This window comes from Ostrea edulis, chromosome 1 (genome assembly GCF_947568905.1).
Source record: "Ostrea edulis chromosome 1, xbOstEdul1.1, whole genome shotgun sequence".
Lineage (NCBI taxonomy): Eukaryota > Metazoa > Mollusca > Bivalvia > Ostreida > Ostreidae > Ostrea > Ostrea edulis.
In genome coordinates, this window is record NC_079164.1 from 3,646,038 (window position 1) to 3,663,686 (window position 17,649).

General features: G+C 32.3%; 1 protein-coding gene across 4 annotated transcripts in view; it reads left to right on the forward strand.

Annotated features, from left to right (window-relative positions):
- LOC125664445 (ARF GTPase-activating protein GIT2-like) overlaps positions 1–17,649 on the forward strand; it is a 39,000-nt gene that overhangs the window by 7,020 nt on the left and 14,331 nt on the right. For all 4 annotated transcript variants that reach the window (XM_056151038.1, XM_056151044.1, XM_056151041.1 and 1 more), the window contains exons 2-12: positions 448–581; positions 4,105–4,217; positions 4,721–4,820; positions 5,971–6,057; positions 6,175–6,305; positions 6,607–6,701; positions 9,786–9,831; positions 10,888–10,939; positions 11,115–11,187; positions 11,375–11,472; positions 11,926–12,049. In XM_056151038.1, coding sequence (XP_056007013.1) covers positions 448–581; positions 4,105–4,217; positions 4,721–4,820; positions 5,971–6,057; positions 6,175–6,305; positions 6,607–6,701; positions 9,786–9,831; positions 10,888–10,939; positions 11,115–11,187; positions 11,375–11,472; positions 11,926–12,049 — 1,053 coding nt within the window. The remainder of the gene's footprint in view (positions 1–447; positions 582–4,104; positions 4,218–4,720; positions 4,821–5,970; positions 6,058–6,174; positions 6,306–6,606; positions 6,702–9,785; positions 9,832–10,887; positions 10,940–11,114; positions 11,188–11,374; positions 11,473–11,925; positions 12,050–17,649) is intronic.

Below are 17,649 nucleotides of genomic sequence, written 5' to 3' on the forward strand. Positions count from 1 at the left end.
TATACTTGATTCAAATGTTCCTTATAAGAAGGTGGGGATGATGCATCAGATTCCCCTCCAAGAGCCCCCGGGGACTGTCCAATATTCCCCCCTCCAAGAGCCTCCGGGGACTTCCATTATTTCTCCTCCAAGAGCCCCTGGGGACTTCCATTATTTCTCGTCCAAGAGCCCCCGAGGACTGTCCATTATTTTTCCTTCAAGAGCCCCCGGGGACTGTCCAATATTCCCCCCTCCAAGAGATTCCGGGGGCTGTCCATTATTTCTCCCTCCAAGAACCCCCGGGTACTGTCCAATATTCCCCCCTCCAAGAGCCCCCAGGGACTGTCCATTCTCCCTCCAAGAGACGTGGGAACTGTCCATTATCAAGATCACAACTGCCACTGCAACAAAGTCTTTAAACAGTAAATATGTATAATTATATGTGCTTGTTTTTTTTATATTTTAAAGATCCCACCTGGGCGTCCATTAACCGTGGTGTTCTGATCTGTGATGAGTGCTGCAGTGTTCACAGGAGCTTAGGTCGTCACATCTCACAAGTCAAGTCACTCACAAAGGGGCAGTGGAGTCCCACACAGTTACTGGTAAGTCACGAACAAACAAACAAACAGTGGAGTCCCACCCAGTTACTGGTAAGTCACTCACAAACAAACAAACAGTGGAGTCCCACCCAGTTACTGGTAAGTCACGAACAAACAAACAAACAGTGGAGTCCCACCTAGTTACTGGTAAGTCACTCACAAACAAACAAACAGTGGAGTCCCACCCAGTTACTGGTAAGTCACTCACAAACAAACAAACAGTGGAGTCCCACCCAGTTACTGGTAAGTCACGAACAAACAAACAAACAGTGGAGTCCCACCCAGTTACTGGTAAGTCACTCACAAACAAACAAACAGTGGAGTCCCACCCAGTTACTGGTAAGTCACTCACAAACAAACAAACAGTGGAGTCCCACCCAGTTACTGGTAAGTCACGGACAAACAAACGGTGGAGTCCCACCCAGTTACTGGTAAGTCACGAACAAACAAACAAACAGTGGAGTCCCACCCAGTTACTGGTAAGTCACGAACAAACAAACAAACAGTGGAGTCCCACCCAGTTACTGGTAAGTCACAAACAAACAAACAAACAGTGGAGTCCCACCCAGTTACTGGTAAGTCACGAACAAACAAACAACAGTGGAGTCCCACCCAATTACTGGTAAGTCACAAACAAACAGTGGAGTCCCACCCAGTTACTGGTAAGTCACGAACAAACAAACAAACAGTGGAGTCCCACCCAGTTACTGGTAAGTCACGAACAAACAAACAAACAGTGGAGTCCCACACAGTTACTAGTAAGTCAGAGGACAGACTTATTGATAAGCCACAAACAAATGAAGTTCATGGTAATGTCAAACACTAGCTGAACATTGCATTACCTTCAAAATGCGGAATAAAATAGAAAGTAGCACTGGGTAGGAATAAAATAGGAAGTAGCACTGAGTAGGATTTGATAATGTATAGGAATGAAATAGTTCTTTTCATTTATCTAATACTAAAAAAAACATAGTTGAAAATTAATAAGAATATATAAAATTTGATAAGTGATTGTGACATCATACAATCAGTACTGTGTAGTGTGTATTAACGAGACTGATGAAAGACGTTAGCAGCTGCTGCGTGTAGTTGTCGTTAAGACCAATTTCTGTAACGGCACAGTTACCTAAGTAGTACAATTTCTGTAACGGCACAGTTACCTAAGTAGTACAATTTCTGTAACAGGACTGTTACCTAAGTAGTACAATTTCTGTAATGGCACAGTTACCTAAGTGGTACAATTTCTGTAACAATACAATTACCTAAGTAGTACAATTTCTGTAACAGGACAGTTACCTAAGTAATACAATTTCTGTAACAGGACAGTTACCTAAGTAATACAATTTCTGTAACAATACAATTACCTAAGTAGTACAATTTCTGTAACGGTACAGTGATCTAAGTAGTACAATTTCTGTAACAATACAATTACCTAAGTAGTACAATTTCTGTAACGGTACAGTGACCTAAGTAGTACAATTTCTGTAATGGTACAGTTACCTAAGTAGTACAATTTCTGTAGCGGCACAGTGACCTAAGTAGTACAATTTCTATAATGGTACAGTGACCTAAGTAGTACAATTTATATAATGGTACAGTGACCTAAGTAGTACAATTTATATAATGGTACAGTGACCTAAGTAGTACAATTTCTGTAAAAGGACAGTTACCTAAGTAGTACAATTTCTGTAATGGCACAGTTACCTAAGTGGTACAATTTCTGTAACAATACAATTACCTAAGTAGTACAATTTCTGTAACGGTACAGTGACCTAAGTAGTACAATTTCTGTAACAGGACTGTTACCTAAGTGGTACAATTTCTGTAATGGCACAGTTACCTAAGTAGTACAATTTCTACAATGGCACAGTTACCTAAGTAGTACAATTTCTGTGATGACAGTTACCTAAGTAGTACAATTTCAGTCTGTAATGGCACAGTTACCTAAGAAGTACAATTTCTGCAATGGTACAGTTACCTAAGTAGTACAATTTCTGTAACAATACAATTACTTAAGTAGTACAATTTCTGTAACAATACAATTTCTGTAATGGTACAGTTACCTAAGTAGTACAATTTCTGTAACAATACAATTACTTAAGTAGTACAATATCTGTAACAATACAATTTCTGTAACGGCACAGTTACCTAAGTAGTACAATTTTTGTGATGACAGTTACCTAAGTAGTACAATTTCAGTCTGTAATGGCACAGTTACCTAAGAAGTACAATTTCTGCAAAGGTACAGTTACCTAAGTAGTATAATTTCTGTAACAATACAATTTCTGTAACAATACAATTACTTAAGTAGTACAATTTCTGTAACAATACAATTTCTGTAATGGTACAGTTACCTAAGTAGTACAATTTCTGTAACAATACAATTTCTGTAATGGTACAGTTACCTAAGTAGTACAATTTCTGTAACAATACAATTTCTGTAATGGTACAGTTACCTAAGTAGTACAATTTCTGTAACAATACAATTTCTGTAATGGTACAGTTACCTAAGTAGTACAATTTCTGTAACAATACAATTACTTAAGTAGTACAATTTCTGTAACAATACAATTTCTGTAACGGCACAGTTACCTAAGTAGTACAATTTCTGTAACAATACAATTACTTAAGTAGTACAATTTCTGTAACAATACAATTTCTGAAATGGTAGAGTTACCTAAGTAGTACAATTTCTGTAAAGGTACAGTTATGAATTGTTATGCTACAACATATATACAATGTATATCATGGTGTTCATGTTCTAAATCATGTGTTCATTGACTTCATAGATGGTTATTTTGCTTTATTGACAGGCAACATGTGATTGATATCAAAACAGGCAGATTTTGTAACCATTTGTTAAAAATTGAGTCTTTAACGCTTCCTGCAAATATATGAAATTTTGACAAAAAATTTAATTGATAGACACTTAAAAGTTTATCTATCTTAATTAAGCCAATAGGTTTTATTGATTTCTTACATTTGGAATTCTGGTGATCTTCAACTGGAAAATTTCTCAACTAATCCGCACTATACCCCAGGGTATGCAAGAATTGATTCATAGTGCTTATAAATGACGTAACAAAGGTAGTATTGCTTCTCTACACAAGTTTAATTATGTTGTGAATGAAGTAATCAGCCCTGTGCTGGAGTCCTCTTTTAATCAGGATCCTTCTGATACATATGCCTAGTAGCCACTTGACTGTTTTGTGCTGTTATGCAATTTTAAATCTCTCTCTCAAAAAAATTTCATTAAGCTAAATAAATATAATCTTTACACATCTGATGATGAAAGTGGTATTGTAATTCTGTAACTTTTATTAACAGGGAAGCACATGGTTTATTGACCCCCTGTGTTTAGTAGAGTTAAGCAGGGGGAATAATCCCTCTACAGTTATCTGTGTTTAGTATAGTTAAGCAGGGGGAATAATCCCTCTACAGTTGTCTGTGTTTAGTAGAGTTAAGCAGGGGGAATAATCCCTCTACAGTTGTCTGTGTTTTAAGTTTACGTGTTTCTGTTTTACAGATGGTTCAGCATTTAGCTAACCATGGAGCAAACAGCATTTGGGAACATTCTCTCTTAGATCCCTCCCAGAGTAAACATGGGAAGAAGAAACCCGGCCCCCGGGACCAAGTCCAGTAAGTGCTCGAGATAGAACAATGTCATCATTAAGAATGTCGAAACATTCAGTCACACTCTTAATTACGAATTCCTGAAATTAGTAACTAAATGCTTACAAGCTTACATGTGAGTAAGAATAGTAAAAACACTTAATTGATTTTGACTTTAAAGGATAATTCATGGAAATGATTTACAGTCAAATCTCATTATCTCGAACTCATTGGGGCGGAGAAAAGTTTTGAGATATCCGAGGCTTCGAGATATTGAGATTAAAAATACATAAAGAAAATGTAATTTGAGCTTCCAACTCGCTTTGACATATCCATGGTATTTGAGATACTGATGTTTGAGATCCTGAAGTTCAACTGTACATGATTTAGTACAAAATGTCAGAACCAAGAACATTTCTATTAATAGCCTTTTGCTGAGTATTCATAATGTTAAAAAGTGTTCTATGTAAGATGTATGTGTCTTATATAAGCTGTGTATATAATACATATGGGTTTTTTTGTGATTTCAGTCCAGTAAAAACCGAGTTTATCAGGTCCAAATACCAGTTCTTACAGTTTGTAAACAAACAGAGGGATGGGGAGCTCAGCTCTATAGACGACCTGAGCAAGGTAAAGAACAAGAGTGGTCTCCCCTGAGAAAGGTCCAATGCCCGCTTTATAGAATCTGGAGAGTGGTCTCCCCTGAGAAAGGGCTAATGTCTGCTTTATAGAATCTCAAGAGTGGTCTCCCCTGAGAAAGGTCCAATGCCCACTTTATAGAATCTGGAGAGTGGTCTCCCCTTAGAAAGGTCCAATGCCCGATTTATAGAATCTCGAGAGTGGTCTCCCCTGAGAAAGGGCTAATGTCTGCTTTATAGAATCTGGAGAGTGGCTTCCCCTGAGAAAGGGCTAACACCCGCTATATAGAATCTTGAGAGTGGTCTCTCCTGAGAAAGGGTCAATGCCCTCTTTATAGAATCTCAAGAGTGGTCTCCTTTGAGAAAGGGCTAACACCCGCTCTATAGAATCTTGAGAGTGGTCTCCCCTGAGAGAGATCCAATGCCCGCTTTATAGAATCTTGAGAGTGGTCTCCCCTGAAAAAGGTGTAAGGCCCGCTTTATAGAATCTCTTTTGGTTGAGCTGTTCAAACTGAAATATTCACAAAGAAAATGTTTGAAAATGCATGTTGTTAAATGGGAAACAATGTTTACTTATCACATGTAAAGCAGATTCTGAAATATAGGCAAGGAATTTTTTATTGCTTTATCTACCAAGAAGCACCACCTGTGAAATAGAATTACTCGCATTTATTTTTATATTGCTGAAAATATGTAAAAACTCTTGATCCGACAGCAGTTCGCTTTCAGAGTTATGTTCTCACGTATTGATGTCTGTGAATCACGATGTTAAGTGTTGGTATGAAATATGAATCAGGAATACTAGTCTTGCAAATTGATTTTACATTTAAAACTTATCTATTGCGTTACAAGTAAATTAAAAAGTGCAGGTAGTATCAGATGTACATTATGTTTTGAACTATAAAACTGGTCAGCACATTTGATATGGATACAGTGTTTTCATTTACAGTGTATGTGTAATAGATTTGAAGCTTGTTTCCAAACCCCACTGTCCTGCAATTTATTTCTGAATGTTATCACAACAAAATTCTGCTTCTTTAGTGTTATTGATTTGGATTCTTTTGTTATAGTATTATTGATTTTAAGTAGTATTCTTGTGCTGAATTTTAATGCTTTGTACAAGTACTTTTTTTTTTTTACAGCAATTACACTCGAGCGTGAGAACAAATAACTTAGAGACGTGTCTACGTCTTCTCTCCAAAGGAGCAGATCCAAATTATTTTCACCCGGTAAGTCTGATTCAGTGCTTTTGTTGTGTTGATTCAAGAGCTTTTAGTGTTTTCAAGTGACTGGTTAAGTTGCTACTATAGCCAACTGTACTTGAAATATGTTTTTTCTTGTATTAGGAGAAAGGGAATTGTCCACTACATGTAGCTGGCCAGAGTGGTCAACCGCTACAGGTAGAACTGTTAGTTGTTTATGGAGCTGATCCAGGGGCATACGACTCTAACGGAAAAACTCCTATTGACCATGCTAAGTAAGAGTTATCTTTCTTGTAGGCACTTAGATATGTGTGCTAATCCATACAATGGAGTATGTTTAATGTGTAGACATTTTTTATATTTTTCTGGGTCTTGAACTCTTAATCAAAGTTTTAAGTTGACATCTCACATGCATGCGCATGAATAGAAACACTCGGAAAACAATTTTAAACTTTCTTATGCTTACCGTAGTAAGTCTTTAATTTCAATAACAAGTATGATTTTAAAATTGTACATATGAATAGATGTTGAATCCTAGAGACTGGAATACATGCTGCTGATATTTATTTTTTGCAGGACTGAGGGTCAGATGGATTTGGCCGACAGACTGGTAGAATGTCAGTATGAACTGACCGACAGACTGGCCTATTATCTTTGTCAACGGAAACCTGGTAAAGTGACATTATACATGTTTATAAGTAACATTATACATGTTTATAAGTGACATACATGTTTATAAGTGATATTATACATGTTTATAAGTAACATTATACATGTTTATAAGTGACATTATACATGTTTATAAGTGACATTATACATGTTTATAAGTAACATTATACATATTGATAAGTGACATTATACATGTTTATAAGTGACATTATATATGTTTATAAGTAACATTATACATGTTTATAAGTGACATTATACATGTTTATAAGTGATATTATACATGTTTATAAGTAATATTATACATGTTTATAAGTGATATTATAATGTTTATAAGTAACATTATACATGTTTATAAGTAATATTATACACGTTTATAAGTAACATTATACATGTTTATAAGTAATATTATACATGTTTATAAGTGATATTATACACGTTTATAAGTAACATTATACATGTTTATAAGTAATATTATACATGTTTATAAGTGATATTATACATGTTTATAAGTAACATTATACATGTTTATAAGTGACAGTATATATGTTTATAAGTAACATTATACATGTTTATAAGTAATATTATACAGGTTTATAAGTGACATTATACATGTTTATAAGTGACAGTATACATGTTTATAAGTAATATTATACATGTTTATAAGTAATATTATACACGTTTATAAATAACATTATACACGTTTATAAGTAATATTATACATGTTTATAAGTGATATTATAATGTTTATAAGTAGCATTATACATGTTTATAAGTAATATTATACACGTTTATAAATAACATTATACATGTTTATAAGTAATATTATACATGTTTATAAGTGATATTATAATGTTTATAAGTAACATTATACATGTTTATAAGTAATATTATACACGTTTATAAATAACATTATACATGTTTATAAGTAATATTATACACGTTTATAAATAACATTATACATGTTTATAAGTAATATTATAATGTTTATAAGTAACATTATACATGTTTATAAGTAACATTATACATGTTTATAAGTAATATTATACACGTTTATAAATAACATTATACATGTTTATAAGTAATATTACACATGTTTATAAGTGATATTATACATGTTTATAAGTAATATTATACATGTTTATAAGTGATATTATAATGTTTATAAGTAACATTATACATGTTTATAAGTAACATTATACATGTTTATAAGTAACATTATACATGTTTATAAGTGACAGTATACATGTTTATAAGTAACATTATACATGTTTATAAGTAACATTATACATGTTTATAAGTAACAGTATACATGTTTATAAGTAACATTATACATGTTTATAAGTAACATTATTCATGTTTATAAGTGACAGTATACATGTTTATAAGTGACATTATACATGTTTATAAGTGACATTATACATGTTTATAAGTAATATTATACATGTTTATAAGTAACATTATACATGTTTATAAGTGACAGTATACATGTTTATAAGTAACATTATACACGTTTATAAATAACATTATACATGTTTATAAGTGACAGTATATATGTTTATAAGTAACATTATACATGTTTATAAGTAATATTATACAGGTTTATAAGTGACATTATACATGTTTATAAGTGACAGTATACATGTTTATAAGTAACATTATACATGTTTATAAGTAATATTATACACGTTTATAAATAACATTATACATGTTTATAAGTAATATTATACATGTTTATAAGTGATATTATACATGTTTATAAATAACATTATACATGTTTATAAGTAATATTATACATGTTTATAAATAACATTATACATGTTTATAAGTAACATTATACATGTTTATAAGTAACATTATACACATTTATAAGTGACATTTTACGTGTTTATAAGTGACATTATACATGTTTATAAGTAACATTATTCATGTTTATAAGGGACATTATACATGTTTATAAGGGACATTATTCATGTTTATAAGTGATATTATACATGTTTATAAGTGACATTATACATGTTTATAAGTAACATTATACATGTTTATAAGTAACATTATACATGTTTATAAGTAATATTATACAGGTTTATAAGTAATATTATACATGTTTATAAGTGACATTATACATGTTTATAAGTGACATTATACATATTTATAAGTGACATTATTCATGTTTATAGGTGATATTATACATGTTTATAGGTGACATTATACATGTTTATAAGTGACATTATACATGTTTATAAGTAATATTATACAGGTTTATAAATAACATTATACATGTTTATAAGTAATATTATACAGGTTTATAAGTAACATTATACATGTTTATAAGTGACATTATACATGTTTATAAGTGACATTATACATATTTATAAGTGACATTATTCATGTTTATAGGTGATATTATACATGTTTATAAGTGATATTATACATGTTTATAAGTAATATTATACACGTTTATAAGTAACATTATACATGTTTATAAGTAATATTATACAGGTTTATAAGTAACATTATACATGTTTATAAGTAATATTATACAGGTTTATAAGTAACATTATACATGTTTATAAGTAATATTATACAGGTTTATAAATAACATTATACATGTTTATAAGTAATATTATACACGTTTATAAGTAACATTATACATGTTTATAAGTAATATTATACAGGTTTATAAGTAACATTATACATGTTTATAAGTAATATTATACAGGTTTATAAGTAACATTATACATGTTTATAAGTAATATTATACAGGTTTATAAATAACATTATACAGGTTTATAAGTAATATTATACAGGTTTATAAGTGACATTATACATGTTTATAAGTGACATTATACATGTTTATAAGTGACATTATACATATTTATAAGTGACATTATTCATGTTTATAGGTGATATTATACATGTTTATAAGTGATATTATACATGTTTATAAATAACATTATACATGTTTATAAGTAATATTATACATGTTTATAAGTGACATTTTCTTTGTGAGAGCATGTAACAACATTGTACAAGAAATAAGCACTTGTGTTTCGATGGCATGTCAGAGATATTTTCCATTATTTCAGATCACAGGACGGGCATTCATTTTAAAATACCAGAAATGGCTGACAGGTATTCTCATTATTCATTAAAACAATTTTCAGAACACTATTAAATTACAGACATGCTAGATATATACTTAATAAAGATGTTATAGAATGAAGTCATTGAGATTTCCCAATGGCATGTTTTTAATAAGTCAGATCAAACTAAGAGATTAGCTGTAAATGGCTGGACAATATAGTATACATTTACGAACTGACCGTGAATGGGATAGCTCTTTTAGCTAACCCGAGACAAGGACTATTTCCCGCTGGATTACCTGAGGGAGACAGATTCTGCTGAAGTTTTGATAAAAGAATGATCTCTCCCACAGTCAGTAAACTAGTGTTATATCGAGGGAGCACTGTAAATACTTTATCTTAATCTTTGGTATCTGACATGTACATCTTTGACAATGTTGGTTATCTGCCTTCTTCCTTCTTCCGTTTGTTCCATTTAACATTTACCTCATTTGTGAATGAACACAAAACAGATATCTTGATTAAACCCACATTTTGATTTACCTTGACCTTTATGACCTTGACCTTGTATTTCCAGTTAGCATAATTTGTAAATGACTTCTTCTATTTTGCCTCCACCTGACACCAACCTCCATTTCCTGAAACTTTAGATGCTGTTATTTTTTACTTTGAAAACATTTGTGGGTTATGTCTTTTTAACTCATTTTTTATTAACCTGAAGAAGGTGCTCTCATGAGACTGAATTCACAGATGCACCTCGGTGAGAGCATGATTGTCATGCTGAGATGTTTACTTTAACCTTGTGCATAATCTTGACCCCACATTTCAGAATTTTGTGTTACAGGGTAAGCTCATTTATAAATAAAGTGAGGTTACATTTATAAAATATCATACACAGGCCTTTTTGCAAAAAAACCCAACAATTTTACACCCAATTATTTTTAACCTTGACCTTTTGTGTGACCTGTACTTCACATTTATGGATTTTGTGCTTAGTCCATTTCTGAACATCTATGGCGCGTTACTCTGTTCTACGGACATATTATATTCTAGTCGGTACAGAAGTGCGATGTTTACATGATGGTGTTTTGTTTTTATTCTACAGTAGTCTAGATATGTCAGAGTTAGCAAAACAAGCCAAGAAAAAGTTACAGGCAGTAAGTTCATTTTTATTCTTACTAACTTTGATCTGAATTTATAATCAGAATTGAATTCAATAAATATTAAATTTAAAAATTATTGTTTTCTTTTTTCAAGCTCCCAAATCATTTAAATGATTGTTTTCTTTTTCCAAGCTCACGAATCATTTAAATATTTGTTTTCTTTTTTCAGCTACCGAATCATTTATTTGAAGAGTTGGCAATGGATGTTTATGATGAAGTCGACAGAAGAGAAAACGATGAACGTAAGGATTTCTGTTTCAGACTGAAAACAATATATATCCGTAAATGTCTCCGAGGATCGTATTATATTTATGTATAAAATAATTGTCTAATTTTAGGGAGCTTTCACTACTGTATATGTTTTAATATTATGTTGTAATTAGTTTTCAGTTAAGCTAAGTTGACTATTTTATAATTTTCTATTTACAGATTGGCTACAGACACATGACAACAAAGCTTTAGTGAGTGACCGACAAGGGGTCCCTTTTCTTCCTCTCAACCCGGACTTCTCGGCCACACGCAATCAGGTATTGCAACTTCACCATTCATATCAGCTTGTTTGACAGAAAGTCATGTTACTGTAAAAATGGCTATTTTAAATAACATAGAAATATTAAAAAAATATGAAAATGTATTTCATAGCAAATCCAAATGCTTTGCAAAAAAAATATGAAAATGTATTTCACAGCAAATTCAAATGCTTTGCAAATGGGAGTTGTATGATATTATAATTGACAAGTACAGTAGTTTGTTGAAAAACCTAATACATGCATGTTTGTTTTAAAAAGAGGTTATTTAAAAGTGACCTTTACTTTTATCCTTGATTATATAGAAGTCATTGTGGATGTAGAAGGTGCACGGAGTAATTGTCTACAAAACATTTGTAACATACCAAATGTTGATTGATTCTTATGTCAATGATTGATTTATGCATTATTTTTAAGATGTCTACGATTTCTTACAATATTTCTCTTCTACAGGGACGTCAAAAACTTGCCAGATTCAATGCAAGAGAATTTGCCACATTGATAATAGACATTTTAAATGATGCTAAAAGACGACAAACGGGAGTGATGTCCCCTGTTCAAATTCCAAAGGAGCCAGGTAGGCAATTCAGATATAGAAACATTGTCGTATACATGTGTACTCTGATTGTTTAACTCTTTTGATCTTTTTATCAGGTGTTATTATTATTCATTGTTTTGAGATTTAAGGTGTGGTGCATGATTTGGGCTTCATCTTATTATTGTATTTGAGAATTGGGGTGGGTTGCATGACTTGGGCTTCATCTTGAAATCTCTGTGTTGTAAGTGGAATTACTAGACGAGTCTGATGTATTGTGATTTTAATCTCTGTTGTAAGTGGAATTACTAGATGAGTCTGATGTATTGTGATTTTAATCTCTGTTGTAAATGGAATTACCAGACGAGTCTGATGTATTGTGATTTTAATCTCTGTTGTAAGTGGAATTACTAGACGAGTCTGGTGTATTGTGATTTTAATCTCTGTTGTAAGTGGAAGTACCAGACGAGTCTGATGTATTGTGATTTTAATCTCTGTTGTAAGTGGAAGTACCAGACGAGTCTGATGTTTTGTGATTTTAATCTCTGTTGTAAGTGGAATTACTAGACGAGTCTGATGTATTGTGATTTTAATCTCTGTTGTAAGTGGAATTACTAGACGAGTCTGATGTATTGTGATTTTAATCTCTGTTGTAAGTGGAATTACTAGACGAGTCTGATGTATTGTGATTTTAATCTCTGTTGTAAGTGGAATTACTAGACGAGTCTGATGTATTGTGATTTTAATCTCTGTTGTAAATGGAATTACCAGACGAGTCTGATGTATTGTGATTTTAATCTCTGTTGTAAGTGGAATTACTAGACGAGTCTGATGTATTGTGATTTTAATCTCTGTTGTAAGTAGAATTACTAGACGAGTCTGATGTATTGTGATTTTAATCTCTGTTGTAAGTGGAATTACCAGACGACTCTGGTGTATTGTGATTTTAAGGAGGTATACTACATCATCATAATGGCTGACTTCTTTTTAAAACATGAATGAATATTATAGATACCAGCAATACTTGTTTATTCCTTTTAAATCCAATCACCTAGCTGAGTAGCTCAGTCGGTTAACGTGTCAGCTGTTGATCTATAGATTGTGGGTTTGAGTCCAGAAGGGATTTTAGGGGTTTTTTCAGTTAGGTTTCTAATAAAACTGCATTTTTGACTAAATAAAGTAAATTCGAAAATGTTGATTGTACATATTCCCCACTTTCCATCCATATCAGATTCCTCTGTTCTTCCTCCTTAACCAATGCTTACAATCAAACTGCACTGATTTGCTTACCTGTTTGGTTCTAGATGCACAGGTATCACCTTAATATGTGTAAATGAATTTGAAGGCCACAGAATAAGATGCTCTATTTCACAGCTTTGTTTTGCTGTCATTAATTTCATGTGAAAATAGACAAATTAATACCAAGTTGCTTACAACAAGGATGAAACCGCTTTACAGCTTCTCTCAAGCTATAAATTTCACACCCCACAAATTTTTTATGCCCCCCCCCCCCCCCCCCAATTTTTTTGTGGGGGCATATATAGTCGTCGCCATCATGTCTGTTTGTCCCTCCATCTCGTATATCTCTTATTAAACTTTTCCTCAGAAGTTGATCAGAATTTATCACAAATATTCTTTAGGACTTTTGGCCAAGGTCATTTTGGAAAGGTCAAGGCCACTTAGACCATATTCCTTTTAAATATATATATATATATATATATATATATATATATATATATAAAAGGAAAAAGTTTCCTATTTCAGCAGTTTTTGAACAGGTATTGATCATATATCACACAAATAAGTAATAGGCAAATGGCTTTCAGACAAAGGTCGCTGAAGGTCATTTTGTAAAGGTCAAAGTATCTTGTGCATGTATGGAAAAAAAACTTCATTTCAACAGTTATTGATCATTGTGCAAGTCATTCATCTTATGACGTAGTTCATTGGTTAAATGCAGCTCAGGGAGCGTCCATCAATTTTACTGATATTCTTGTTTTCATTTTGTGCTTTGTTTTAGTGAGTAGAGTTTCAGACACTGGGAATCATTCTACCCCTACAGTGTCACTAAGAGGACGATGTATAAAATGAATCAGATATGTAAAAATTACATTCCAGTGTCACATCAGAACTAAGAGGACAGTGTATGAAATAGAATTTTAGATATGTAGAAATTAGATTCCATTTTGTGGCATTGATTACTCCTGTAAATGATTAATGGATAGATGATCTGGAGCTGTTATTTAACAGAACACAAATTCTCACTTACATATAGAGTGTTAAATAGTGGTTTTGTTGATAGTTGTGAATCAGTATACATATAGGTCCTTGGCCCATAAGTTTGAAAAGAAAGCTCCACTACAGTCACTTGTTTAAAAGTGCTTTGAATTATTAACTACATATATTAAAAGGACCTTAACCCCCAAGTCCATAGAGAGAAGTGTTTCTCCATGTATCAGAATGAAAAACCTGTGAGTTTTTATCAAATTGTTTTACTTCATAAAATCTTTCTGTGATTAAAACGCAATTTTACTTAACGCTTTAGCATACGATTTTTCCTGGAGGTATTTCATTTGCAAACACCAATTAATTGTGGATATGAACATTCAATTTTTTTTTTCTTCTCAAGATGGATACCTAAATTATTCTTCAACTTTTCTTTAAAGTTCCTTTGGTTTCTTGAAATGAGGAACATGTTGCAACACTTTTCAATTCCTTACCTTAAAAGCTAGTTTGTAGTGAAGCATGTTTTGATTGAATTTTGATGAAATTGCAAGCAGTATACTTCATTATGTTAATATTGTACAAAATATCCTTTAAAACGATATTTCGAAACAGTCATTCTAACTGACTAGCCCAAGTCTCGACCAATGATGCAACAGTAGTGTTTTATCATGTTTACAGTAAGATTACGGTGGGGTGTAAAATTATGCAACAGTAGTGCTTTATCATGTTTACAGTAAGATTACGGTGGGGTGTAAAATTATGCAACAGTAGTGCTTTATCATGTTTACAGTAAGATTACGGTGGGGTGTAAAATTATGCAACAGTAGTGTTTTATCATGTTTACAGTAAGATTACGGTAGTGTTTTATCATGTTTACAGTAAGATTATGGTGGTGTTTTATCATGTTTACAGTAAGATTACAATGTTTATCATGTTTACAGTAAGATTACGGTAGTGTTTTATCATGTTTACAGTGAGATTACGGTAGTGTTTTATCATGTTTACAGTGAGATTACGGTAGTGTTTTATCATGTTTACAGTGAGATTACGGTAGGGTTTTATCATGTTTGCGGTGAGATTACGGTAGTGTTTTATCATGTTTACAGTAAGATTACGGTAGTGTTTTATCATGTTTACAGTAAGATTACAGTGGGATGTTAAATTATGCTACAGTAGTGGTTTATCATGTTTACAGTAAGATTACGGTAGTGTTTTATCATGTTTACAGTAAGATTACGGTGGGGTGTAAAATTATGCAACAGTAGTGTTTTTTGTTTACAGTAAGATTACAGTAGTGGTTTATCATGTTTACAGTAAGATTACGATGTTTTATCATGTTTACTGTAAGATTACGGTGGTGTGTAAAACCTATTATTGTGCACAAGTGGATTCATTCATGGCATTGTGTTAGTAAAAATTCTAGCATTTCTAAAATTTGTCCCGACCATACAGTATGTACCATTTAAGGAGGAATGCTACATTGTCATAATGGCTGACTTCCACCATTTAAGGAGGAATGCTACATCGTCATAATGGCTGCCTTCCTTTTTAAAATATGAATGAAAATATAAATAGCAGCAATATTTGTATATTTCTTTTAAATCTAATCACCTAGGTGAGTATAATAGCTCAGTAGTTTAACGTGTCGACTGCTGATTGGTAGATCATGGGTTCAAGTCTTGCAGGGGTTTTCATTTTTTCAGGTCACTTTCTACTAAAACTGTTTTTTGGTTTTTTTTATTAAATAAAGTAAATTTTAAACTTTTCAATTTCAAAATATTATTCTACATATCCCCCACTGGTAAAAGTATTTATTTTTTTTATGTTGACCACTCTAGAGCATTCACCTTTCATACCTATGCACTGTAAATACATGTCGCCCTAAAAACGTCATTATTTACCCTAAAAACATTTACTGTTTACTTATATTCTTATTCTGCAGCAATCTTATTAACAAGAAAACATGCAATATTTCTTTTCAAAATTTACATGTACAGACAGCAGACAACAATAAAGACACATTAAGAGATTTTTGCAAGAGTATTTTACTCGTTCTGTTGAAAAGAAAAATATTTTGATAAAGTTTTATAGCCCTCTGCTTTAGTGACCTTGAATTGAGGACAGTATTATGTTTTCTTTCAAATTACCTATTTACCGATGGTAAGCTGCTTCTCCAGAGGTATTAAGGTATAAAATATACCATTATTTTTCAGGTGTTTTTTTCCATAAACTTATCTTTATACATCTTAATAAATTCAAGGTCTTGTCAGACATACGCCAGGTTCTTGGCCTTGTTAACATGTGGGGCTGTGTGATAGATTGTCTTGTCCCTCCCTATATTGAACAGTGCAATGCATAAAGATCACAGCAGTACAAAGAAAGCGGTCTGATCAGGAAAGAGGATCTGTAGTATATTATTACACTGATAAGCTGTAGTAGTCAGATTGTGACGAGCGGGTCATTCTATCGGGGAAGGTCAGACACATTTTACGCTTGAAAACACCCACATACTGACAAACTGCTTTTACCGGTGATTTAAGATTTAATTGCCTTGCTATGACAGGGGTAGTTTAAAGGTTTTTTTCTTTCGATCCTCATCTCATATTACCTTGATTCCATCCCACTGCAGGTTTGGAGGAATAAAGTCTTGTGTGTGGTTATCAGTACATGCAGACAGGTGCCCCTTGTGGTCTCCGATCTGGGGTCACAGAACTGTCTTTACACAAACAACACTCGCCTCCAAGAGCCTTATACTGCTTGTTTAAAATCATATATGCATCTAGGTTGACACTTTGTTTGTGTAAAAAAAAAAGTATGATCTACTTTGGATGTGCACAAACAGGTTGGATATTCATTCGTTTTTTTATGAGGAGAGGAAATTATAAGAATAATTTTTAGTGATTATTAGAGGTAAGATGTCACATATATCACATTTTATTTGTAGAGTAATTGTCATGTTACAATATAGATGATATATCATGTGTGATATAATGTATATTGCCTTAAATACTGTACTGGCATTTTGTAGCTGAAATGTAATGCATATTGAAATTTCCCTGTTAAAAAGGAGTTTATTTTCATGATGTGTTGATGCAGATAACAGTTCTATGTGTCCTATATTTTATTTCTCTAATGGATTTTAAGCACACTAATGCTGCAAACAATAAAAAAATTTGATGCATGGGTTAATATCTATTTTTTGCATATTGTGGTTGTAATGGGTACAAATATAAAATACCTAATGTTTAAGGAACTTGTAAATTTCCTGTGATGTTCAAAAGCCGTGATATGTATCCCTTACCTATATAACGCTACAAAAATGTTACCCACTGTATTAGACATAATGGAGAAATGGAAGGCAAAAAAGATTCCATTCTAGGAAATGCATTCATTTTACTTTTATGATCCATTTTCAT